Source organism: Myodes glareolus, chromosome 18, assembly GCF_982192425.1.
Source record: "Myodes glareolus chromosome 18, mMyoGla1.1, whole genome shotgun sequence".
Taxonomy (NCBI): domain Eukaryota; kingdom Metazoa; phylum Chordata; class Mammalia; order Rodentia; family Cricetidae; genus Myodes; species Myodes glareolus.
The window spans coordinates 19,207,644-19,234,419 of NC_142043.1; the positions used below are offsets into that span (position 1 = coordinate 19,207,644).

The window sequence follows — 26,776 nt, forward strand, 5'->3', positions numbered from 1 at the left end:
TATAAGTGGGAAAAGGGGAGAAGTGACAAGCTGTCAAGAGGATTCTGAAAATTACAGAGGAATATAGATACTCAAAGACTAACAGTGTGTTCTAATGAAGAAGCTCAACCAATGGCCCCACCACATATTGCTAGGCAATGAGAACACTTATTCATTCTTTGGGTTTTCCATTTATACCTTCAGCAGCATTGACTTCCTGGCAGGAATGGAGGTGCTTTACCCTCTCAAGAGTAAGATTTCCTTGGATGACTATGTTCCTGCTGAGAAGAGCCACAGTAGACTTCAAAATATGATTCTTTCCAGCTACCCAGTTCTCTGTGATGTTGTAAGAATATCTGAAAAAAAAAAAAACAAGAGTGGAAGATGTACCTGAGAGCTTCATTCTACATCTTACTAGAAATAGTAAATAGATTCTCCTTTGGGGACTGTCTAGTTCTTTAGAAAATCAAATACCCAAGAATGAGTCCTATATACATGTGTAAAACACACCGTGTATAGCATTGAGAATTACATACTGACCACTTTCCAAAGCAGAAATTCCAGGGTCCCACTAAAGAAATATTCAAGAAATCTTCACCTTCATAACATTCAAGCTTTATCATTTTGTTTTCCAGGTGTCCGGCAATATTTAACAGTAACATATCTCATCAAGAGACAAATGTCCAGAGGCCGATTTGTGTAAGACCTCATCTTCCCCCACCGCAATTTGAGTACCTCAAGGGAGTCCTGAGATGGAGTTCTGCATTGTGCACAGTTTCCACAACAACAACCTCTTCCATTGATCCGGTGCCTTCAACACTCATCGCACTGATGATGACAGCCTCATCCCCAGGGTGCCAGTCCACAGCTTCCTCCAGAACCAATGTTGTGTCTCCTGCACATGCAGGGGCTCGAAGATAGGTCACAGTCACTTCTGGAACCACACCTAAAGTTGAGAGGAAACTTGTTTCAATACTTGAGTTGTTAATAAAAAATTTGATTTTATAGTAGGTGCGTGTACAAACAGCTAAGGACAGAATAGTGAGATAGAAACCATAGGATCTGCCTCTAGATAAAATTTACATGAGAGCTAGTCTTAACTTAGAGAAATACATCTAGGTGGGCTTCAGTTTTCTCAGTTACACCAAGAAGTAGAAACTTCCAGCATGGGGTTTAGGATGATTTAATGAGATGCAGGTTAATGAGGTATCAAGGGCAGAGATCAGGGTTTACTTTTTCCTTCCCTGTATCACTTTGTGTTTGGAAAATGAGCTTTTACTTCACTCCTATTTTAGAAGTGAGAAAGTAGGTGTTTTATTCTACTATATGAGTCCGTAATTCATTTACAACACAAAGGGTTTAACCCACAAATGCTGTGAGCCGAGTAGGTTGCTTTAGAAATGTCATCTTAGGACTTTGTGTGTTAATTGGTCCCTTCAAACTAAAACAGTCTGGGATCAGTCTGGGATCAGACTGTCAAGCAGCTGAAGCAGGAAAACTTGTGATTTAACAAAGCTGAGTGTCCACAACACTCACATACCCTGATCACACTCCCCGTACCAAGCGCGTATGCCCTTAACTATCAAAGATTTAAGAACGTCATTTACTTCACCATTTACACTGGGGTTTTCCAACAGAGGTCAAGCCAAATTTTTAAAGGCGTTATGTGAAGCAAGAGTTGAGAAAATGCATTGCTTACTCCCCACGCCTTCCCCCTTTTCCTCAGTTCATCCCCCTTCCTCCTCCGCAATAGATCATCATTTACCTTTAGCCCACAGCGAATTGCTGTCCTCCCCGGCTGCACTGAAGTAAAGTAATAATACTTGAATTCCTAACTGCAGGGGTTGCCGACAATAAATCATTTTCAAATTATTTTAAACTTTCCTCTTTATTTATTTGTCTGTGGGTGCACAGACACTTGTACCAACCATGTTGTTCTAGGCTGAGAAAGGTCCTTGGGTTAATGATGTAATTTCTGAAGTTTACCAAGGCAATAATTTTATCTTAAAAAACATTTACAGAGTTCAAAATTTCTAATTATAGGGCAGGTGGAAATTAAGGCATAAATCATCCCCAAAGAAAATAATTTTAATTTTATTTCTTGTTTGTATATCTTAACCCTTGGGAATAAGAAAATGAAATAAAGTTTATTTATTTGTGTATACATATGTGTGAATTTCCCTAACCTGTTCTTTATTGGCTACATATGAGGCTATGGATCAAAGATAGAGTATGATCACATTGTGATGTTTGTTACTTGTTTCAAAAAGAACCAAAAGTGAAGACAACAAAATGTATTTCCCAGCTAATCATTCTTAAAAGCAATGATCAAAGACTAGAGAGATGACTCAGTCATTAAAGACTAGGCTCACAACCAAAAATAAACAATGGTCAAGTCAAGATAAACAAAAAAACCCAGGAAATTTTAAAGTGCATTTCTAACTATTCATATAAATTCAGGTCCTTTCAAATATTGACAGTCTTTCTTTTTTGAAATTACAAAAATTATTGCAATTTTATATTATAATTATAAATTTCCAGTTTTTGTTATATAATTATAAAAATAATTCTTTTACATAACAAAATAACATTGAGTTCATTTTATGTTGGTCATTTACTAGTGGCCAGGATTTCTATTCTTGAATCTGGCTTGTATACCCAGTGAGATGCCATTGGAGAAAATATTTTTTAGCAAGTTGTTATCAGTTGTTGAAAGCTTCTGGGTTAGAGACAGGACTGGTGTCCATGTTGGCTTTCAGCACTGGGCTCCATCTGACTTAGCCTTGTATGGGTTTTATGTGTGCTTTCCGTGAGTCCATATTTACACAAGCCTTTTGTGTCTGGAAGACAGTTTTCTTGGTATCTCCCATGCTCTTCGGCTCTTACAATCTTTGCACCTCCTATTCCTCAGAGTTCCTGAGCCCAGAAAAGAGAGATTTGATGGAGACATCCCATTAAGGGCTGAGTGTTTCAAGGTTGCTCACTCTCTACACATTGTTCCGTTGTGGGCCACTGTATTAGTTTCCATCTGCTAGGAGGAAGCTTCTCTAACGATGGCTTAGTTAGGGTTTCTATTGCTGGGAAGAGACACCATGACCACTGCAGTGGTTATAAACAAAAACATTTCACTGGGGTTAGCAATTCAGAGGTTTAATCTACTGTGCTGACAGTCCTTCAATGCAGCAAAAATTATTTCATAACACTTACTCTCTTTACAAAAGTATGCTCTCCATGTATGAATAAGATATAAAACCTGGATACATTCTGAGTCCCAGCCTCTTACTTTCATCTATCGACCTGTTTGTGAGCTACAATCATTCAAACTCAAGATGTCAGAATGATTATTACAACAATCAATTAAGTTAGACCTTCGGCAGAATGATCTTATTCTAATAATTTCTTATCACATGCTTATAAAAGATTCTCTTTGCTGGCTCACCTGTAGTCCCTCTCTTCAGACACCATTAACCAAGTCCCATTCTTAACTCCCCATTTCTCTCCCAGTAGACCCTGCTCTATAGTTTCTGACTTCATAGGGACATTTCTATCCCAAGAAATTCATCTCCTAACCTGGTTTCATTTAATAGCATCATTCCTGCCTCTTCCTCATTGTCAACTCTATCGCCTGCGATCTTCCCAGCACCAACCCGTCTGAAAGAGACCACTGTCTAATTGTACCATGGAGTTTCAGAGAATCCTTAAGCTACCTGCTATTCTTTACCTCTTTCTACATACTCCTTAGAGTAACATGGGATATGTGATAGAGCATTTAGTGAGCACATCAGGGGTTAAGTCTGCATAATCAAAACCAAGTAGTGGGTAACCCGTTTATGTGAATTGTTTTGTATGAGAGAATACAATAGTATAAAGGAGCAAATAAGAAAAACAAGGATTACAATTACTACACAGCATGTACCAGATCCGAGTCCTTCTCTACCCATATAGACTACACACATCCATACTGAACCTAAGATGAATATGAAAAGGCTCTGGAGAGCATTTTATATCTGATGTCCTCTACCTGAGATTCTCTGGGAGCAACATGCTGCTTTCTTTAGAGTGATTATTGTTGACCATAAAGCCTCCAAGACCTCATGGATACCCAAGTTCTGTGTGGTAATTTGTCACATTACTGACGTGGGAATCCCCTCTGTATACCATTCGTTAATAAATAAGATGCTTTTGGCCAATGGCTTAACAGAATATAGCTGGGCTGGAAAAGATATATAGAGAGAGAGAGTAGGCAGAGTCAGTGAGATGCTGTGTAACTGTCAGAAGGGAAAGACGTGAGCCGCCAGCTAGAACCTTGCTGGTACGCCACAAGACTCATGGTAAAATATAAATAATATGAATGGGTTAATTTAAGATGTAAGAGCTTGCTAGGAATATGCTAGAGTCATCGACCAAGCAGTGTTGTAATTAATACAGTTTCTGTGTGAACAGTTTGGGTCAGTGCATCTGTGAAACGAACGAGTGGCCTCAGACTACACATTACCACACCTCTCTTCTGTCTAGTACTGGATTTCTAAAGCTACAGTTATCTGTCTGCCTTACCCACTAAACACAGCAGCAAAAACAATACATATTTTGCTCATTATAAAAGCATCAAAATCATTCACAGTGTGTGGCACATAGTAGATGCTCAGAAAACATATACATGTGTGTATACATATAAATGTGTGATATACATGTATGTGCTTATGTGTGTGTATATATTACATATGTCATATATATATCACTACATATAGTGTGTAACATATATATGGCATGTGTGGTGTACGCATGTATATATTTATAATATGCATATGACATATATATCACTACATATAGTGTGTGACATATATATGGCATGTGTGGTATACGTATGTATATATTTATAATATATGCATACGTATATTTTAAAATAAGATACAGGGAAGCAAGCACCTCAAACTTTGAACATCTACTCAATTAGGTTAGACTCTATGCCATGAAAAGGCCATCATTATGCTTTATTACACAGAGAGTACTCTCCCACACCTTGGGGTTTGACTGGATGGGGAAAGTGAAATCCTCCACCCTTGGACACTTATGTCCAGTATTCTTAGGGTAGCTAACAACAGCAGGGGTATCTCACATTCCTGAATAGAAAACAATGACAAACACATTCAAAGCAAGAATAAATTGGCATGAAAGGTTCCTTATGGTGAGCACAGTCAACAAACTCATTTGCTGGCTTCCCATGTAGTTCATAACAAGTATACCCTTTAAGCAGATAAGAGTGTGGGGGAAAAGCAGTATGTTCTGAGAGTTTGAGGAGACAGCCAATACAATTTTTGTCATCACCAATGAAATATCTACAAGCTGAGCAGATACAAGGAGGCCTCAGGAAGCCAAGACAGTTACTGACCTAAAGCCAGTGCCATGTTTATTAGCACTAAATCATTCTGTTGTTGTTACAGTCGTTATAACATTGTCACCCACATCAGCAGGTAGCACCATGGATGCACAGCTACTATTTTGTTTTGCATTTATGGATGCCCCATTCCAAACACAACTGGACACAGGGTTAGCATTCAACTTACAGTACATAAAATGTCTGTTCTAAATGTTGTCTTCTAAACAATTACTTATAAAGCCAAGCAGACAAATACCTAAGTGAAGATGTTATATGCAATATGTAACAAGCATAAAATAATACATTTATTGAAGAATTAGGACAATCCTAAGTTTTCTTTTTCCTGGAGAATTTTAGCTGTCCATTCAACACAGTCCAGAGCTACCTGAGGGAGTCTCAATTGGAGGATTGTCTCCATTAGGTTGGTCTGTGGGTTTTCTTGTGATTGATTTGAGAGGGCCCAGTCCAATGTACATAGTTGTCAACCCTGAGCAGATAGCTCCTAGGCTGTATAAAAAAACAGACTGCACACAAGTCAGAGGGAATAAGTCAGTAAGCAACATTCCTCTTTGATCTCTGGGTCAATCCCTGTTTCCTGGTTCCTGCGTTGTTCCTGACTTGACTGTGACAAAAGATGTGTTGTGACCTGGAAGTACAACAGAATAAATTCTTTCTTCCCAGAGTTGCTTTTGACTGTGGTGTTTGTCATAGACACCAAAAAGAAAAAACACAATACTGAGTAATTATTTTTCTTTCTGAAATAAGGGTGAATATTTCATTGTTGTGATTTCCTTTATAGTTTTTATTATTATCGTTATTATTGTTTTAATAGATTGTACTGATAGAAAACCACAATTTCTCCTGGACATGATTACAAAGCAATGAGATATCAATTCTGAATTCTGAACTTAAGACTTCTAAGGTCTAGGACCAAGGAACTAGATGGGTAACACAGTTCTCTGCTTCTGATAGAACAATATGTCAGCAGTACAGAATTAGATTGGGTTCTCTAAACACCATATATATTACTTTGTAAATGTTATTTGTGCAAGGTAGGTCGCCTGAGCCCCTGGCCAATAGAGCACCACACACTTCAAATGTGCACTGTTTTCTTCATTGAACTCCTGAATTCCACATTGAGCAGCTCCTGTACTGTACCACAAATCAAAGGTTATGTAAAAATACATCTTAGAAAGATCAGTGATTTATAAATATACTTAAATGACGAAGCCTGTAATTTAATACAATGTCTAACCACATTGGGCTTTCAATGTTGACCTGCTAAGCAACCAACTATTCATTTTCTCCCACTAATGACTTCTCATAATTGTACTTCCTACCAATTAGTGTCCGAGCAATTCACTGTCATTCATCTGTAATTATGCAGTCCCGGAGAACCACTCTTACCAAATTGGCATGGGAAGAAAGAAAATAACCTTCATGGATTGACACACTTAAAGCTCACTAATTGTCCTCTGTTTGTTTTATAGGACTTAAATCTTTATTCTAAGAGAATAACTGACAAGGCTTCAAAAAAAGATGGAAAGGGAGTAGAGAGAAAAAGAGAGAGAGAGAGAAGGAAGGAAGGAGGGAGGGAGGGAAGGAAGGAAGGAAGGAAGGAAGGAAGGAAGGAAGAAAGGAAGGAAGGAAGGAAGGGGAAATAAGGAAGATATACTAGGTGATACATAGATGATGGAAAGATAGATAGATAGATAGATGATAGATAGATAGATAGATAGATAGATAGATAGATAGATAGATAGATAGATAGATAGATAGATAGATTTTACCTGTTAAAACAATGTTCACATCGTAACAGAAACAGAAAAAAAATCAACTATAAATGTTCTCAATTATACACAAGCTGTTTCCACCTAATTTCTGCATGCATCTTCCCCATAATATAACACTAAAATGTTTCCTTTCCTTCCTTGTTGGTCTGTTGCTGTGAAGGCAACCATAAAACAGACAGCTTCTTTTCCCCAGTGCTAACTCTTAGTCTGAGAAATACACAAATGAATATCACAGGTGTATCATGCTAAGCTTATGATAAAAGGACACCCAGAATTGACCCCTGAACAAACACGGAATCCCCCACAAGGAAAGGGTTGGCTGGTTCTGAAAATGTTTCCCAAAAGAATAATATTATTAACTATGTTGAGTTTTAAAGAATGAGCCAAATTTGCCCAGATAAAGAGAGCACCAAAGCTATTTTTTCAAGTACCAATCCTTCTGTCTGTGAGAATCACTCTATAACGTCTCCCTTATATTAAGGCAAACCTTGGTAGGGCATATGCATTCCTGTGCCATATGTCCACTGTGAGCCTTCTGCGTTGTTACTAGCTCATTTTCAGGGGTCATGGGAAAGAAGAGAGGATGTACCTACAGGAAAGAGCAAGGTAAGCCAGAAAAGTCCTCTATGCTTACCAGTTATGTGCAACCACGGCAGATCAGTCAATGTGTTCACAATGTGTTGAAAGGGAGTGAAGACTAAGTCCCTCCCAGTGCTAAGAGCCCTGCTGTTTTTCTGTTACAAGAGTTTGAAATAAAGCTAACCATGGTGTGACAATAGTAGAATTAGTTCTAGTTCTCATAAAGGATAAGAGAAAAGATAACTTTCTCTGTTCAGAAAGAATTTTATAGTTTTTCTACTTTGATTCAAAGCACCATAAAAGAAACAGTGTATGGTGATATCACCGGAAATACCTGGGCCTTTATATTACCTCCTATGAAGGTTTCAGCCACTTCATCCAGCTCCAGGATTTGGTCACAAAATGCCTTTGCACATCCTTCCGTCCAACACACAAATCCTACATGGTTTTGTTGAAATGTCTCAAAAATCTCTTTTGTCTGCTGTTCCTAAGCTACATCAAACTTCATATGTAGCATTGTTTGGACAGATAATCATTTTGGTAAGAATCTGGGTAGGTTTATACTGTCAATTAGAATGTCAGTGAAGATTAGGAGGAAGAACTTTTCATAAGATTTATATTTAGAAAAAAATAAGCATTTCATTTTAAAGTACAAATACTGAGTTGAGAAAGGTAATGAAATAGCCAATAATCTTCTATGACATATTAATGTATGTCTTTTTACTTCTTTTTGTACTTATATGTTAACAAAATTGTGTGTTTTAGCAATACTCTAATTCTGCATGTATATTTCCTTGGAAATTGTGTACTTTCATTAAAAAATAATTATTATATATGACTTCAGTGCCGGGCTTCCACAGAGAAGTACACACCACCCTCACTCCTCTCTTCTCTGATTTGTGACTTCATCTATCCAATAAGATATTTGATCTCTTTAATCAAAGACTGCCTTCTCTTGCAGATGCACTTAAATGTGTTCAGGTTGGGCCGACTGTAGACTGCCTTCTCTTTCAGATCTTGCTTTCCATTTTTAACTCTTTATATTAACCTGTATGCACCGCTCACTCCACCCTCTTCTCCTGGCACAGCCTGACGACTGATATTCTTTTAGGTTCCTTATTTCTCAAGTTCATGACAAGTTTCTCACGTTTTTCTTGTGCATCTGTCTTCTTCAGGACAGTTCCAAGTAGAAAGACAAGGGAGAAGAGCAGCTAGAGATAGAGAGCCTGTGCTGGGTAGAGTCAAGGCAGGATTTGGGGCTCATAATGTTATTGTTTAATGATGAGACATCTTCCATCAGCTTAACTTAAAATAGAATAAGGTTCTTCAACTTCTTCAGCTATGTTCTTTTCATTGCTTATTTAAAAGGGAGTAATTGGTTTGGAGGATCAGACCTGGGAAAGGGGTTTAGAAAGGAAAAGGGAAATATGGTTGGTTTTTGTTAAAATTTCTGAAAAATGGCAAACTAGACACATAGTCTGAGGAAGCAGGCGTCTTATCACAGCAAAGAGACGTGGCATGGGAGCAAAAGGTCACAAGTGCCATCTAACAAGTCACACTCTCATTTGTCAGGGTTTTCAAATCATGTATACCCAACATGATATCAAACTCCTTCAGGTCCATTTTCTTCAACATACAATATGTCTCTGAAAAAACATCATCCTTAAAGTGGTCCAAGGCACTGGCAACCCATCCAGCACTGGCCATTTGGAAATGAAGCACACTTTAATCCTGCCATCAAAGGGCCTTCAGACTGACAGTTCTTGACCACCTCAAGGTTTCCACCTAAAAGACTAGCTCATGCCTCATCTCCCAAGCTCATCTGGTGGAGGAAGAACATCAATGATACATTAGTGTTTACTGTTTAGCGAACTGACCATAATCATATATGATGTTTCCAAGGTGCCTCTGTGGGTTATAATAACGCTATTGCTGGTAAGCGTCATGGCTGAAACAACTACAGACCCCACTACTGCTGCCACTCATACAAAAGCCAAAACTGGCAGGCATTGAAGCCCCTGAAGTCTGGGTGACCACAGGTCTTGTGACAAACATGAGGAAGACAAGGGCTCATTGAGGAACCAACATTTAAGATCTGTAGAAGAACAGAAGAGTTTAACCTCTTTTTTTCTCCTTAAATTCTCTTTATATCATCTAGTAGGAACACAATATTTTTTTGCAGTAATGGGGATTGAAGTCAGGACCATAACCATGCAAGGTAAGAACTATAACCCAATATGGGGAACACAGTTTCTGATCTTGTGGTTTTAAAAATCAGAATTCTGAAGGTAATTTCACTGAAATAAAGGAGGGTTGCCATTTTTGCTTCATTTTATAAATTCTGAGAACAAAATAGAACTCCATAGTATTTATAGCTTTCAACAGTCATGTTGACTTATAACTCATTTGTCCATATTTAAACACATCATTCTTATCCATTCCCATCATCACTTTCGCTTCTCCTCCAACTTCTGTTTTGTAACCTTATAATTGACACTATGACTAGTGATTTCTACCTGGATAATTTAGAATAGTGTGCACATCACAAGATCTTCCATTTAAACACATTTGTCCAGTCTCCACATTTTGTAGCCCAGACTAGCTTCCATCTGGAATCCTCATGCCTCAGTCTCCCAAATGCTGAGATTTCCAGTGTGAGCCACCATATCCTCTTTTTGCCAGATAAAGCAACCAATACTCATAAGTTCTGGCAAGTGGGACATAAATACAATTAAGGCTTATGTTCAGATTATTATAATTACATTGGTGAATAGTGGTCAGAAAATGACTAGTCATTGAAGAAAAAAGGATAATGGGTGAACAAACAGTTTCAGCAAATTCTGAATGCATTAAATCAGAGGTCAGCACCCTTTTCCTGAAAGAAGTGGGTAGTCAAAGCTCTAGTGTTTACAATGTTGTCTGCGGCATAACTACTCAATTCTGCTACTGTCCTGCAAAGTCACCATAGATAAAATCTCAACAGACAGGGGCCACTGTGCTTCAACAAAACTGTCCTCAAAGAACAAAGAATGGACCAGATTTGGCCATAGGTCATAATCTTCTAAACTTATTTAAATATGTAATATGTAAAGAAAATAACTAAAAATGATGAAAGATCAGAGAACTTAGTAGGAAAATGTATATTATTTCTTCTATAGGAAGGAGTTTCTAAACACAAATCTAAGACAAGAATTATACAGAAAAATGTATTTAGACTTGCTATTATAAAGAACATTAAATCCTATTAAATCCTGAAGAATACATAAATAATTAGAGAAAGAGCATTAACAGGTACTCTATGCTTTTGTCAAGAGTATTACATAGTGGGATGTAGAAACAATGCTCCACTGGGGATCACAAAGTATCTTGAAAGGATTAAATTGAGATTGTTCCAGAACCCATAAGGCTCAAGAAGGCTTACCCTCTGTGTGTCTTTCTTCCACATGTAAATAACCAGCTATACGTACAAAAAGCAGAAAGACCTTGCATGCCTCTTCTGCCCGTGAAAAAGACAGAATAAACCTCTCCTTCGAGGCCCCCATTTCATCATTTCTAAAATGAAAGCAATAGTCCTAATCCCAGCCTTTCGTGTGTCACGGAGCCCTGAGAGGTAGATGAGAGGAAAGGGTGTGAGCCAGCTTTGAAAACTGCGAAGTGCCGAGATGGAAGGAAAATCCAATTTCAAGAAATGCTGAATATAATACCCAATTCCCCCTTCTCCATGACCAGGCCATTAACAGTTGTGCTTTGATGATGCGAATGGAAGACTGCTGTTTGAAAGAGGGATGTTGCCTTTGTAGATTCCCGTTCCCTTAACTAGCTTCAGTCCCTTTTGATACTTACAAGTGTAAAAGCGTACCAATATTAACCAGTCAATAAACTAAAGAAGATGCTCCTGGAGAATTATGATGGCGGAAGATGTGGGTGGCACCTACAGCAGACCGCATGACAGCTAGAAGAGACATTTTGTCCCTTCTCATGGGAACAATGAGAAGTTACGATGAGTTTCAAACATCAGAATGATTAAAACAAAATTATGTTTTTAAAAGATTGTCTTGGCCCCAGGGTGGAGAATGAACTGGAGAGGTTGTAAGAACAGCAACTAAAAGCTATATTAGCACCAAAATAGGCTAAGGTGACAATAATAGGAGTGCACAGAACACAAATTCACAAGTTGTTCAACAATAATATTTAGTAAAGGACAAAATGATAATATAAGAGGTATTAAGAATGGCAATCAGGATTCTGGCTGGCAGAAAAATTAACAATCCTGTATCCATTTTAGATTAATAATGAGGCAATTTCACCAAATTCAATTGCAGCTACATAACAAGAATAAGAATATGAACATGTATTGAATACTTAGTTGTTTGATTCCTGATGACTTGAATCATATTTTCTGTGTCTTATTGGCCTTGTCTCACGTAATAGGATGATGAAAAATATTTTAGCATCAATTCTGCACACAGAAGGTAAAACACTTAAGAGGTGACATTCTGAGTTTCATCATTTAGTTATTGATAGAGTTGGGATTTGAACCCATAACGTCTTGTAGAGTTCAGGCTTGATCACTGAAGGTGAATAAGTACTCAATTTCTTTTTTCTTATTGATTTTATTGAGCTATAATTTTTTTCTCAGCTTCCCTCCCTTCCACTCCCCTCCCCTTCAACCCACTCCCATGGTTCCCATGCTCCCAATTTTAAGTACTCAATTTCTAAGCAAAGTTTAGCTCATTGGGGAAAAAAAGAGTCATTCTGCCACATACAATAGGAAGACATCAAGACATTATTATAGACTACATCTTAGATTGTAGTCTATAATAATATTAGAAAGCCATTTGTCAAAAGTGAAGTACAAATTGGTGATTGTGATGTATAGCTTCATATTTTAACTTGTTTGGGCTACAGAGTACCCAGACATCAGTCAAATACTATTCTGGGTGCATGTGTGAAGGTATTTTCGAGGTAAGATTAAAATCAAAACTGGGCAATTCAATAAAATTAATTGCCTTCAACAATGAGAGATAATTAAGATTCAGGAAACTCCTTGATACATAAATGCAGACGCTAATTATATCTTATCTTGCCTTCAGACTCAGAATGAGTTCTCAGCAGTTGGCTCATTCAGCTGCCATCTCTTCAGCTATAACTGACACCATCAGTTTTCCTGATTCTCATGCTCTTGGATGTGAATAAGGAATTTACATATCGGTTCTTCTTAGTCTCCAGTTGCTAATGGCTAGCCATGGGACTCTTCAGTCTCTGTAATGACATGGTTTAGTACCCAAGAAAACTGTTTACCACATTGGGTTACCAATCCGTGAAGAATATTATAAAAAGAATAAATTTAGAAATACAGGAAAGACTCAAATACTGATTTTACTATTTTAGTCTATCAATAACTAAATTTTCAGAAGAAAGTAGCTCATAGGTATATATATATATTTGTAGCTGGAGAACTGCCTTCCTAATTTGCCTTCCCTGGAATATTAACATGCTCCTATATAACCGATATTTGTAACATAACAATAACTCTGCTTATAGCATAAAATAAGGATGTCATTTTCATTTGCTGAGTCAGAGTCATGGCTCTCCTCCCCTTCCCAATCCCTCAATTATAGAAAGAGATGTGGTATTGCTATTGACAAGGACATTCTTGTCACAGTTCCAGGTATAGGAAGATTTGTGAGACTAAATAAAGGATTCTTTTTCTTCTACTCTTTCACCCTCATAGGTATAGGGAAGGGTCCTGGAAGTAATTCCCTAGAACCTTCTTTCTGAAGTAGAGAGATATCCAGACCAGTTCTCTTGAGTCCAAAGGTAGACTTGCTCTATCTCCTTCTTGGCTGAACTGACCATCCAGCAAGAAGTGAAGTCTCCAGTTCTGCTTGCATTTTTAAAAGCAAGGAAGAAAACAAACTCCTTGTGTCCCCTTCATGCTCAGACACAAACAGTTTTGTGGCACATAATTGTCACATGATAATTCTCTTCTTGGATTAGAACCAAATCTTTTTAAAATTATTTTGCATTTTCAATAATCGTTACAACTTACTTGGTATATCTTTTCTCCATAACATTTAGATCACACTTAAAAATCAACAATTAATTTTGATAGAACCAGAGTAGTTAGTCAGCAATGTTTGCATAGTAAGAGTAATGGCAGCTAAATTAGTATGCCAATATGCAATATGCTTTTATGTTACTAAATGCTTTTGTAAGAGAAGCTATACCCATGAAGTCTGAACAATATAGCTACCTAAACAAGACCTGAACATGGACAACAAAAACAAGCCTAGACAAAGAACTACAGACAATCGTAGAATGCTGAAAGCAGGAGAAATGGTCTTCCCCAGGGAAAAGCACACCAACTGTTTATGCAATACCACATGGTAAACCTTGAAAACAAATAAATATACAAGTGACATCGTAGGACCTATGGATTTGTTTCTATATTTAGATGGCTATACTTACGACAATTAGAGAAAAAGAGGTCATAAATTTCAGAAAGAATAAGGAGGGGTATATAGGAGGGGTCTGAGAAAGAAAGGAAAGGAGAAAATAATATAATTATATCTTAATTAAAAAAAATAAGTATATGTAAATATTTACACAGAAGAGTGGCAGGTTCAGCTAGAGCTGTGCCCTGGGACCTTCTGCCTGAAACTATTTAAAAATTAGCCTTTCCCTTTTATTGCCACTTGAAAAATATAATCAATCAAATTTTTAAACATCACAATATATTTTAATCCTGAATTTTCTTTTCTTTGTGTTGAGGGTTTTAGTTTTGCCTTGTGAATCTGCTGGAATTGTACCCAGTCAAATTAAATAAGTTTTAAATATATTACTATAAGCAATCCAGCTAAATCTTTTTGCAATTGAAAATCATTAAAAACAGCAAAAAAAAAAGATTTCAATATTTAAAAGGTGGATGATCTATTTTTTTATTTTATTAAATTATAAAAGTTTCCATTTCAGCCCCTCCTCCCAACACCCTCACACTCCCCCCACTCCCTCTCCTCCTCCCTCTCCAGCCCTAAGAGCAGTCAGGGTTTCCTGCCCTGTGGGAAGTTCAAGTTCCTCCCCCCTCCCTCCAGGTCCAGGGAAGGTGAGAATCCAAACAGACTGGATCGCCAAAATCCAGTATATGCAGAGGAAGCAAGTCCCAGTGTCATTGTCAATGGCTTTTCAGAAAGACTCCGGGCCAGCCACATTCAGAGAATCCAGCCACATTCAGAGAATCTGGTTGGATCACGTCCTCGCTCAGTCCCAGTCCAACTGGCCTTGGTGAACTCTCATTATATCAGTCCCCTTGTATCAGTGGGTGCTCGCATCCCTCGCGGTCCTGATTTCTTTTTTCATTAACTTCATCTTTCTGCTCCTCATTTGGACCATGGAGGGCTCAGTTCAGTGCTCAAATATGGGTCTCCATCTGTATCGCCATACAACGTCGGATGAAGGTTTCCTCTGCTCTTGCCTTCTTTGCTCACTTTCTCTTTCCTTCTGCCTCTCATTTGGACCTAGGGAGCTAGGTCCAGTGTTCCAACGTGGGTCTCCGCCTCCATCTCCATTCATCGCCAGATGAGGGTTCTATGGTGATATGCAAAATATTCATCAGTATGGTTGTGGGCCAAGGCCGGTTCAGGCACCCTATCCTCTGTCCAGAGAACAATCTGGGGATCTCTCCTTGGACCTGGTATCCCCTTTATAATCAAATCTCTTGTAAACCCTAAAATGACTCCCTTAGTTGAGGTATATACTTCCCTGATCCCATATCCATCCTTCCTCCCCCCCCATCCCAGTCCCCAGATCTTTCCCCATTCCTCCCCTACTCCCTTCTCTCTAACCCTCTCCCCTTCCAACAGCCCCCCCACCCCCCATGCACACGAGGTTACCTGGCACTCTTGTCTATTTCCAATCTCCAGAAGGATAGCTACATGATTTTCATCAGGTTCACCTTCTTATTTAGCTTCTCTAGGATCACGAATAAGAGGCTTTAATTATGATTAGAATCCACTTATGAGTGAATACATACCATATTCCTCTTTTTGGGTCTGGGTTACCTCACTCAGTAAAGCGTTTTCTATTTCCATCCATTTGCATGCAAAATTCAAGATGTTATAGTTTTTTACCGTTGAGTAAAACTCTAATGTGTATATGTTCCACATCTTTTTTAACCATTCTTCTATTGAGGGGCACCTAGGTTGTTTCCAGGTTCTGGCTATTACAAACAGTGCTGCTATGAACATAGTTGAACAAATGCTTTTGTAGTATGTTAGGGCATCTCTTGGGTATATTCACAAGAGTGGAATTGCTGGGTCCTGAGGGAGGTTGACTCCCCGTTTCCTGAGAAACCGCCACACTGATTTCCACAGTGGCTGCACAAGTTTGCATTCCCACCAACAATGGATGAGTGTTCCCCTCATTCCACATCCTCTCCAGCATAGGCTATCATCGGTGTTTTTGAGTTTGGCTATTCTGACAGGTGTAAGATGATATCTCAAAGTTGTTTTGATTTGCATTTCCCTGATCGCTAAGGTGGTTGAGCATGACCTTAAGTGCTTTTTGGCCATTCGAAGTTCATCTTTTGTGAATTCTCTGTTCAGTTCAGTACCCCATTTTTTAATTGGGTTAATTAGAGTTTTAGTGTCTAGTTTCTTGAGTTCTTTGTATATTTTGGAGATCAGACCTTTGTCTGTTGAGCGATTTGTGAAGATCTTCTCCCAGTCAGAAGGTAGCCTTTTTGTCTTACTGACAGTGTCCTTTGCTTTACAGAAGCTTCTCAGTTTCAGTAGGTCCCATTTATTTATTGTTTTCTTATTGTCTGCGCTCCTGGGGTTCTGCTTAGGAAGTGGTCTCCTGTGCCTATATCTTGTAGATTACTTCCCACTTTCTCTTCTATCAGGTTCAAAGTGGACGGATTAATGTTGATGTCTTTAATCCATTTGGACCTGAGTTTTGTGCATGGTGATAGATATGGATCTATTTTCATTCTTCTACAGGTTGACATCCAGTTATGCCAGCACCATTTGTTAAAGATGCTATCCTTCTTCCATTGTATACCTTTATCTCCCTTGTCAAAAATGAGGTGTTCATAAGTTTGTGGGTTAATACCCGGGTCTTCTATTCGATTCCATAGGTCAACTTCTCTGTTGTTATGCCAATACCAAGCTGTTTTCAATACTGTTGTTCTGTAATAGAGTTTGAAGTCAGGGATGGTAATGCCTCCAGAAGTTCTTTTATTGTATAAGATTGTTTTGGCTATCCTGGGTTTTTTGTTTTGCCATATAAACTTGATTATTGTTCTCTCAAGGTCTGTGAAGAAGTTTGATGGGATTTTGATGGGGATTGCATTGAATCTATAGATTGCTTTTGGTAGAATTGCCATTTTTACTATGTTGATTCTCCCAATCCAAGAGCAGGGAAGGTCTTTCCATTTTCTGGTATCCTCCTCAATTTCTTTCTTCAAGGACTTAAAGTTCTTGTCAAATAGGTCCTTCACTTCCTTGGTTAGAGTTACCCCAATATATTTTATGCTATTTGTGGCTATCATGAAAGGTGATGTTTCTCTGGTTTCCCTCTCTGCTTCTTTATCCTTTGTGAATAGGAGGGCTATCGATTTTTTGGAGTTGATCTTGTATCCTGCCACATTACTAAAGGAGTTTATCAGTTGTAGGAGTTCTTTGGTAGAGTTTTTGGGGTCGCTTATGTACACTATAATATCGTCTGCAAATAACGAAAGTTTAATTTCATCCTTTCCAATTCGAATCCCCTTGATCCCCTTATGTTGTCTTATTGCTATTGCTAGAACTTCAAGCACTATATTGAAGAGGTATGGTGAGAGTGACAGCCTTGTCGTGTTCCTGATTTTAGTGGAAAGGCTTTGAGTTTCTCTCCATTCAATTTGATGTTAGCTGACAGCTTGCTGTATATTGTTTTTATTATATTTAGGTATGATCCTTGTATCCCCAGTCTCTCCAACACCTTTATCATAAATGGGTGTTGAATTTTGTCAAATGCTTTTTCAGCATCCAATGAAATGATCATATGGTTTTTTCTTTCAGTTTATTTATATGATGGATTACATTGATAGATTTGTGTATGTTGAACCAGCCCTGCATCTCTGGGATGAAGCCGACTTGATCATAATGGATAATTTTTCTAATGTGCTCTTGGATTCGGTTTGCCAGTATTTTATTGAGTATTTTTGTGTCAATGTTCATGAGTGAGATTGGTCTGTAATTCTCTTTCTTGGTTGTGTCTTTGTGTGGTTTTGGTATCAGGGTAACTGTAGCTTCATAAAAAGAGTTTGGCAATGATTCTTCTGTTTCTATATTGTGAAATACATTAAGGAGTATAGGTATTAGCTCTTCCTGGAAGTTCCGGTAGAATTCTGCATTGAAACCATCTGGTCCTGGGCTTTTTTTGGTAGGGAGATTTTTAATAACAGCTTCAAATTCTTCACGACTGACAGGTCTATTTAGATTGTTCACCTGGTCTTGGTTCAACTTTGGTATATGGTACTTATCTAAAAAAATGTCCATTTCTTTTACATTTTCCAACTTTGTGGCATATAAATTTTCGTAGTAAGATCTAATGATTCTCTGAATTTCCTCTGTGTCTGTGGTTATGACTGCCTTTTCATTTCTGATCTTATTAATTTGCATGTTCTCTCTCTGCCGTTTGATTAATTTGGATAGGGGTTTGTCGATCTTGTTGATTTTCTCCAAGAACCAGCTTTTTGATTCACTGATTCTTTGGATTGTTTTCTCTGTTTCTATTTTGTTGATTTCAGCCCTCTGTTTGATTATTTCCAGTCTTCTACTCCTCCTGGGTGAATCAGCTTCTTTTTTTTCTAGAGCTTTGAAGTGTGCTGTTAAGTCTCCAGTGTGTGCTTTCTCCGTTTTCTTTAATTGGGCACTTAGTGCTATGAACTTTCCTCTTAGCACTGCTTTTATAGTGTCCCATAGGTTTGAGTATGTTGTGTCTTTATTTTCATTAAATTCAAGGAAGACTTTAATTTCTTTCTTTATTTCTTCCTTGACCCAGGGGTGATTCAGTAGTTGACTGTTCAACTTCCATGAATTTGTTGGCTTCCTGGGGGTAGCACTGTTGTTGAATTCTAACTTTAATCTACGGTGGTCTGACAAGACACAGGTGGTTACTAATATTTTTTTTGGTATCTGTGAAAGTTTGCTTTGTTACCGAGTATGTGGTCAATTTTCGAGAAGGTTCCATGAGCTGCAGAGAAGAAGGTATATTCTTTCCTATTTGGGTGGAACGTTCTATAGATGTCTGTTAAGTCCATTTGATTCAATACCTCCAATAATTCTCTTATTTCTCTGTTAGATTTCTGTCTGATTGACCTGTCCAATGGTGAGAGAGGAGTGTTGAAGTCTCCTACTATTAGTGTGTGTGGTTTGATGACTGCCTTGAGTTCTAGAAGTGTTTCTTTTACATAAGTAGGAGGCTTTATATTAGGGGCGTAGATATTCAGGATTGAGACTTCCTCCTGATGAATTGTTCCTGTTATGGGTATAAAATTCTCATCTCCATCTCTTCTGATTGATTTTAGTTTGAAGTCAATTTTGTTGGAAATTAGAATGGCCACACCTGCTTGTTTCTTAGGTCTGTTTGCTTCAAAAACCTTTTCCCAACCCTTTACTCTGAGTAGATGTCTGTCTTTGTGGTTGAGGTGTGTTTCTTGTAAACAGCAGAATGTTGGATCCTGTTTTTGTATCCAATCTCTTAGTCTGTGCCTTTTTATAGGTGAATTGAGTCCATTAATATTAAGTGATATTAATGACCAGTGGTTGTTGACTCCGGTTATTATTATTTTTTGTTTATTTGTTTAATAGAGTTTGTATGTGTCCCTTCTTTGAGTTAAGCTCGTGAAGGGTCGCTAGATGTCTGAGTTATTGTAGGCAGTGTTGGCAATGTTGGATTCCTTGGGTTGTGATTTTCCTTCTATTACTTTCTGTAAGGCTGGGTTTGTGGCTACGAATTGTTTAAATTTGTTCTTATCCTGGAATATTTTGTTTTCTCCATTGATAGTGAACGATAGCTTGGCTGGGTATAGTAGTCTGGGTTTGCATCCATGCTCTCTTAGTTTCTGCAGTACCTCTATCCAGGACCTTCTGGCTTTCATAGTTTCCATAGAGAAGTCTGGTGTAAGACTGATAGGTTTACCTTTATAAGTTACTTGACCTTTTTCCTTTGCAGCTCTTAATATTCTTTCTTTAATCTGTATGTTTTGTGTTTTGATTATTATATGGCGAGGGGATGTTTTTTTGATCAAGTCTATTCGGTGTTCTGTATGTTTCTTGAACCTCATAGGAATATCATTCTTTAGGTTGGGAAAGTTTTCTTCTATAATTTTGTTGAATATATTTTCTGGTCCTTTGATCTGCAGTTCTTCTCCTTCTTCAATCCCTATTATTCTTAGATTTGGTTTTTTTATTGTGTCCCAGATTTCTTGAATGTTTTGTGATGAGAATTTGTTGGATTTGCTGTTTTCTTTGATCAGAGCATTTATTTTCTCTATGGTATCTTCAGACTCTGAGATTCGTTCTTCCATCTCTTGTATCCTATTGGTTATGCTTGATTCTGTAGTCTCTGCTCATTTACCTAGATTTTCCATATCCAGTCGGCCCTCGTTTTGTGTTTTCTTCATTGCCTCCATTTCAGTTTTCAAATCTTGAACTGTTTCCATTACCTGTTTGATTGTTTTTTTTCTTGGTTTCCCAGTGTATCATTCATGGATTTACTCATTTCTTCTAACTTTTTGTTATATTTCTCATCCATTTCTTTACTCATTTCTTCAATCTTTTTGTTGTACTTCTCATCCAGTTCTTTAAGGGAGTTATTCATATCCTGTTTAAGAGACTCTATTGCTTTCACAATGGCATTTTTTTCCGCTTCTTCTGAATTAAGAGGTTCAAGTCCTTCTATTGTAGGGTCATTGGGATCTGGTGTTTTCATGTTGTTTTTTAGATTGTTGGAGCAGTTCTTGCCTTGGTATCTGCCCATCTCTTCCTTCAAATGCTCTCTATTGGATCTTCTGGTACCAGGTCAGGTTCCCTTGTTGGGCAGGGACTTCACTGACAGAAGGCCTACCTTTCCTCAGGCAGTCTATTGAAACACAGGCACTCCCTCCTGCCGGGTTGCACTCACAGTCCAGGCCCAGCGCGCAAGGGAGTTGCTCTGGGGAGATCTTGTGGCCCCAGAGGGAAAGGGGGAAGAGAGGAAGGTGTGCCTGGATAAAGGCTGGGACGGGATTCGGGAGAGCTCCGCAGGGAGGAGCCGCCACTGCAGGGTGACCAGAAAGTCGAGGGGGGCAGGGAAAGTCTGAATTCCTCCTAGCCGAAGCCCTCAGGCCAGGAGCAAACTCACCCCTCCTCCAATGGATGTCTGCTAGAAGTTCACTCTCTCTTGCTGGCCAGGAATGTGGCTGAGCTGAGACAGGGCTTGCCTGTCATCAAGCAGGCTCTCAAAGCACCAGAACTGCCCCTGCCGGACTGAGCCCATAGCCCAGGCCCAGCGTGCAAGGGAGCAGCTCTGGGGAGATCTTGTGGCCCCAGAGGGGAGGGGGGAAGAGAGCTGATCTATTTTTTTAACTGTACTTTATCCCCAATCGTAGAAAAGACATCTCTTATTTAGAAAGCCATCCTTTTCTAACCTCAGGCCATGTCGTTCTGGAAGACTTTCCATACCATTGTTCTAACAAGGACCCACTTGAGAATAAGGGTAACTCTTCCTTTGTCAGAGACAATAACACAAATAGTATAGGATATAAATACCATCAAAGTCACTTCAAAGACTTTTTCTTAAGCTTCCCATTAAGCTATTCAGGAACCAAATATTTATCAAGGTCCTTTTTGAGTGTTAGCCATATTCTTGGCAATAGGGATCCATCATAAGCAGAAACAGAAACAATAACAAAAATAATGAAGATCACCTGTCCCCATGATGTACTTATATTACTGACAGGAGCAGTAGAATAAATAAAATGACTATAAAAATAAGTCCTGCGTGATATATTTATCAGGCAAGGTTAAGAGCTAAGGGCAGGCAGTAGAGTGATGTGCAGTGCTAACGTTGGAACAAATGAGATTTGCTCAAGGGTCAAATAGCCACTAGGAGAGAGGAACCGTCTTCGTTCCAGAGCCATAGGATCCCCGTTCCTGCCTCTGTGGGAGAGGAGAGTAACTGCAAAGGAAGGTGGCTTATGGGAAAGCCCACCCCAGAGCTGCAGAGAGGCAGTCGTAATGACGGCAGCAGAGCACCTGGGCGCAGCTCTGCTCGCATTTTCTCAGCAAGATGAGGCAGTGAATGCCCTTATTTTTTGTTTGAATTGGGTTTCCTGTCACTTCCAACCAAAAGAGACCTGACTAATGCCAACACTTCCAAGTATATATAGAAACCTGAAGTACCTTACAATGTGTTTCTAAGTGGGGCTCCCACTGTACTGAGGTTATTGAAATGCTAACTCTTATTTCCAATTAGCAATATGCGTTTACACACAAACACTTAAAATCAAAAGACCTTAAAAATACGTTAGCTTAAACTATCAAATTAGGGAAGCCTTCCATTTGCATTGGCCCGAGGTCACTATTCTTGTCTTACTACAGTAGGGGTGTTTTTTGCTGCTGTGTATAAAATAGTGGTGTGTAGGACCTTTAAAAAGCATTATTGCCTTTTTCAGGCTAGATAATCGGCATGGGAGGAGTACTTTGGTCCTGCCTCAAAGCAATGTGCTAGACTTTGTTAACTCTCCATGGGAAGCCTTAGCTACTCTGAGGATTGGATGTGGGGTGAGAGAGGGGAGACAGAAGGATCAGGATGAGAGGAGAGAGTAGGAAAGAGATTTGGCATGTAAAATGAGAAAAGATAGTTTTTAAAAAATAAATTAAACAAGTGGTAAAATTTAAAAAAGCACTATTAGACAAAACAGAGATAAGTGTCCATCTTATTTTTTGTTAGGGATATTGATCATGTTTTCAAAGTCATATGACACAGTATTTGTCAACCTTGAAAGGAAATTAGTCATCTACCCAGTTTCCAGGTTGAGGTAGGACTGTGAGAAAATTTATTTCTGTTAACCATGTAACTGGGAGCCATCACAGCATTCCAACTGACTCCAACTCCATGCTGTATTCACAATGGCCACTTAGGAAACAGCTAGGCCTAAGTGGCACACAGTTGTAACCAGCTGGTTTGGAAGACTGAGGCAAGAAAGTCACAAATTTGAGACCAGCCCATGTGTCTTGGTTAGGGTTTCTATTGCTGTGAAATGACACCGTAACCATGCAACTCTTATAAAGGAAAACATTTCATTGGGGCTTACTTATGTTGTTGGTGGTTTAGTCCATTATTGTCATGGCAGGAAGACATGATGCTGGAGAAGGATCTGAGAGTTCTACATTCAGATAGATAGGCAACAGGAAATGATGGTGAGCCACACTAGGCCTGACTTGAGCTTCTAAGGCCTCAAAGCCAACCCCACTCCAATAAGACCACAACTCATAATAGTGCTACTCCCTATGAACCAATGGGTGCATTTTTTTCAAACCACCACACTAGGTTATATATCCAACCTTTGCAACTTAGTCATTCTCTGTCACAAAAGTGAAATTAAAGTGACAAAGGATCCAGATCAGTGACAGTGTATAGCACTTAGAAATGGAAGAAAATGATTACAAGTAGCAATGGTTACACTTTAAATTCCCCTCCCATCTTTCATTATTTCTTCTAACTTGCTTCCCAATCCTAACTAAAACAATAAAATACAGGGGGGAAGAATGGTTCTCCTCCTCACACCATTGGCAATCTTCTAGTGATTTCTTTAAACAAATAGTTGAGCAGAATTTCTACTCCTATAGAACCTACTATAAAGAGCTAAACAGAGAGAGAGAGAGGGAAGGAGAGAGAGAGAGAGAGAGAGAGAGAGAGAGAGAGAGAGAGAGAAAGGAGAGAAAGAGAGAGATAGATAACAAATGCTGCATGTTATATGAGAACCATAAAATGTTCAGGAGTAGACATCTTCTTGGGACCTATTAAAAGGATATTAATCTAATTCTTAGCAATTCTTGGAGAAGCCTATATACAAGATTAGACTGTGACACAGATAGCAAATTCAAAACGAATACTGAGGTGTGGAGATGCATTGTCAGCCCCGGTAAGCTGGTCATTGACTTTAGATCGCCTTTCACTGTAGAAGACAGAGAAATAAATAAACAAAATAGACTTCCAAAATAAACTGGAAAGCTGCCTGAAAGACCCAAAAATGAGCTTCTATTTCCCAGAATTGCCATCTAGCTGTGCACAATAAGTTTGAGTTGCTCACGCTTCTCAGGGAAGCAAAGAGAAAAGATATGTGGAGAGCAGAGAAAGGCTGATGAGTGAAAAATCTTAGCATGAAAGGTGTAAATGGAGGCTGCTTGCTAATTTCCCAGCCTCCCAGACTCGAAATAATCACACAGAAACTGTATTAATTTAAACACTGCTTGGCCTATTAGCTTATGCATATTTCTGGCTAGCTCTTACACCATAAATTAGTCCATCTCTATTCATCTGTGCATCATCACGAGGATGTGGCCTACCTGCAAAGTTTCGTTGGGCTCCAGCAGGCATTTTTCTCCATCAGCAGCTACATGACTTCTCTCTGACTTCGCCTACTTTCCTCCACTATCTTCTTGGAAATCCTGCCTTACTCTATTCTGCTCTGCCAGTAGGCCAAAGCAGCTTTATTAATTAACCAAAGGTTCACAGCATACAGAGGGGAATCCACATCAGAAAGGATTTGCAAATGTCATCTAGATCACTGTTTCTCAATCTCTGTCTGGGTCATAACCGCATTGGAGGTTAAACAGGCCTTTCACAGGGTCACATATCAGATACTTACATTACTATTCATAATAGTAGCAAAATTACAGTTATTAAGTAGCAATAAAAATAATTTTATGGTTAGGATCACCATGACATGAGGAACTGTATTTAAGGGTAACAGCATTAGGAATGTTGAGAACCACTGTTCTAGATCAAGTGAGATCTGGAAGTGGTGGTTTGGTTTGAATCAACCTTCAGTATGGAATCCAAGAGCAACACTAAGTTGGAAGCTAGCAACTGCATACCCAAGTGAGGTTTCTAAATTGCGGATTGTCCAAGAGAGTGCCCAACAACAAGGGAATTAAATAAAAAGCCTGATTAACGTCTTACCTCTTCTACCTGCCAAGCATTAATATAATGTAAAATGAAGATGAGGGGGGAAATATAACTGTGGACCATGTTTCTACCACTCTGAGTACCTCGAGGCAGAGGCCTAAAGGAAGAGTAAGGTATATTAAGTGGATTGGAAACTGAAGACTTAGAACTGGACAAATCAGGACGTGGCTTTTAAATATGAAAAATCAACTGGACACTTCTGTTAAAGTACAAGAAAGAACACTCATCAGGATGGATGAAGATACTTATCAGAAGGAAAAATATTGTTCTGGCCAGAATGTTTTCATTTCCCAGATAACCCTAAAGCTGTATCTCTTCCATTGCAGAGATTTATACACCACACAGGCTGAAGATCATTTCTGTGGCGACAAATGCTAGAGAAGGTAAAAAGTCTCTTCAATACAGAAGTGAGAAATTCTAGCATACCAGGAGCAGAAGATGGGGAAGAGGAGGGAGAAAGAGGGGAGACGGTAAAGAAAAAAACCTCTAACGTGACAGGTGGTGGTGGCACAAACTTTTAATCCCAGCACTCAGAAGGTAGAGGCAGTCAGATCTCTGTGAGTTCAAGGCCAGCCTGGTCTACAAGAGCTAGTTCCAGGACAGGAAACAGAACTTTACAATACTGGGATGGGGGGAAACATAAATTTTCAAATTTTGAATTAAAGCAAAAGATTTCAGTAATGTCATATGTATTTATACATATGAACCATACAAATAATTCTCTGTGTCTTGAGAACGTGAGCAAGGAAGTCAGGATCACGAGGGGTGCGTCCACCCACTGAGACGGTGGAACTGATCTAATGGGAGCTCACCAAGGCCAGCTGGACTGGAAGCGATGGAGCATGTGATCAAAATGGACACTCTGAACGTGGCTGGCAATGAAGGCCGACTGAGAAGCCAAGGACAATGGCATTGGGATTTAATTCTAATTCTACTGCATGGACTGGCTTTGTGGGAGCCTGTTTTGTTTGGATGTTCACCTTTAAAGGCCTGTATGGATTGGGGAGGACCTTGGACTTCCCACAGGGCAGTGAACTCTGACTGCTTTTAAGACTAGAGAGGGAGGGGGAGGTGGGGAGAGGGAGGTGGGGAGGGAAAGGTGGGAAGGGGAAGGTGGGGAGGGAGAGGGAAAAGGGAGGCGGGGAAGAGGTGGAAATTTTAATAAATAAATTAAATAAATAAATAAAATAATTCTCTGTGTCTTAAGGTTTATATTAGAAACTCAATGGCATGTTTGCTTTCATGATCCTATTACGACTTACTGGTCATTATGGCCCAAATGTACTATACCTGAATTTTTCTGCCACTGCGTTTCAAGAACCTTGTGATTTCAAAGATGAACCATATATAAAAATCCCCAATTTTTGGTTTAATCAATGAAAAAGGCTGTTACGGTTTTGTCTGCTCAGTAACAGAATCCTTTTGAGGATTGACTATAACCCTTCCTTTTACTGATGGAAGTCCCAAAACATTTTTTTACACAAGCATGTCCTTGCACACATACAGTCACATACATATGTGCAAGCACGGACGTGCACACACACACGCACGAATATATCTGATATACCCACACCTCCCTAGCCTCCCTAATTTAGGCAAAATTACATTGCCTCACATGGCCCTGCTTTCCTGGTTCTGAGGAGTGCTACAGGAGTGAGTGAGGAATGAAAAGGTGGAGTGAGTTGAGCCAATCAGAATGTCTTGATGTCCTGATTCCCACCAAGTCTCACTAAGACTTCTAAAGCTATGAGCCCTTCCCTGGTTTGTTTGTTTGTTTGTTGTTTTGTTTTTTTAAGGAGCATGGAACTCATCCTTTCTTCAGCAATAG

General features: G+C 39.0%; 1 protein-coding gene across 2 annotated transcripts in view; it reads right to left on the reverse strand.

Annotated features, from left to right (window-relative positions):
- The window catches only part of Pkhd1 (PKHD1 ciliary IPT domain containing fibrocystin/polyductin), a 456,733-nt gene that overhangs the window by 245,793 nt on the left and 184,164 nt on the right, over window positions 1-26,776 (reverse strand). For both annotated transcript variants that reach the window (XM_087898011.1, XM_087898010.1), the window contains exons 38-39: window positions 715-925; window positions 178-335 (exon numbers count right to left, since the gene is read on the reverse strand). In XM_087898011.1, coding sequence (XP_087754137.1) covers window positions 178-335; window positions 715-925 — 369 coding nt within the window. The remainder of the gene's footprint in view (window positions 1-177; window positions 336-714; window positions 926-26,776) is intronic.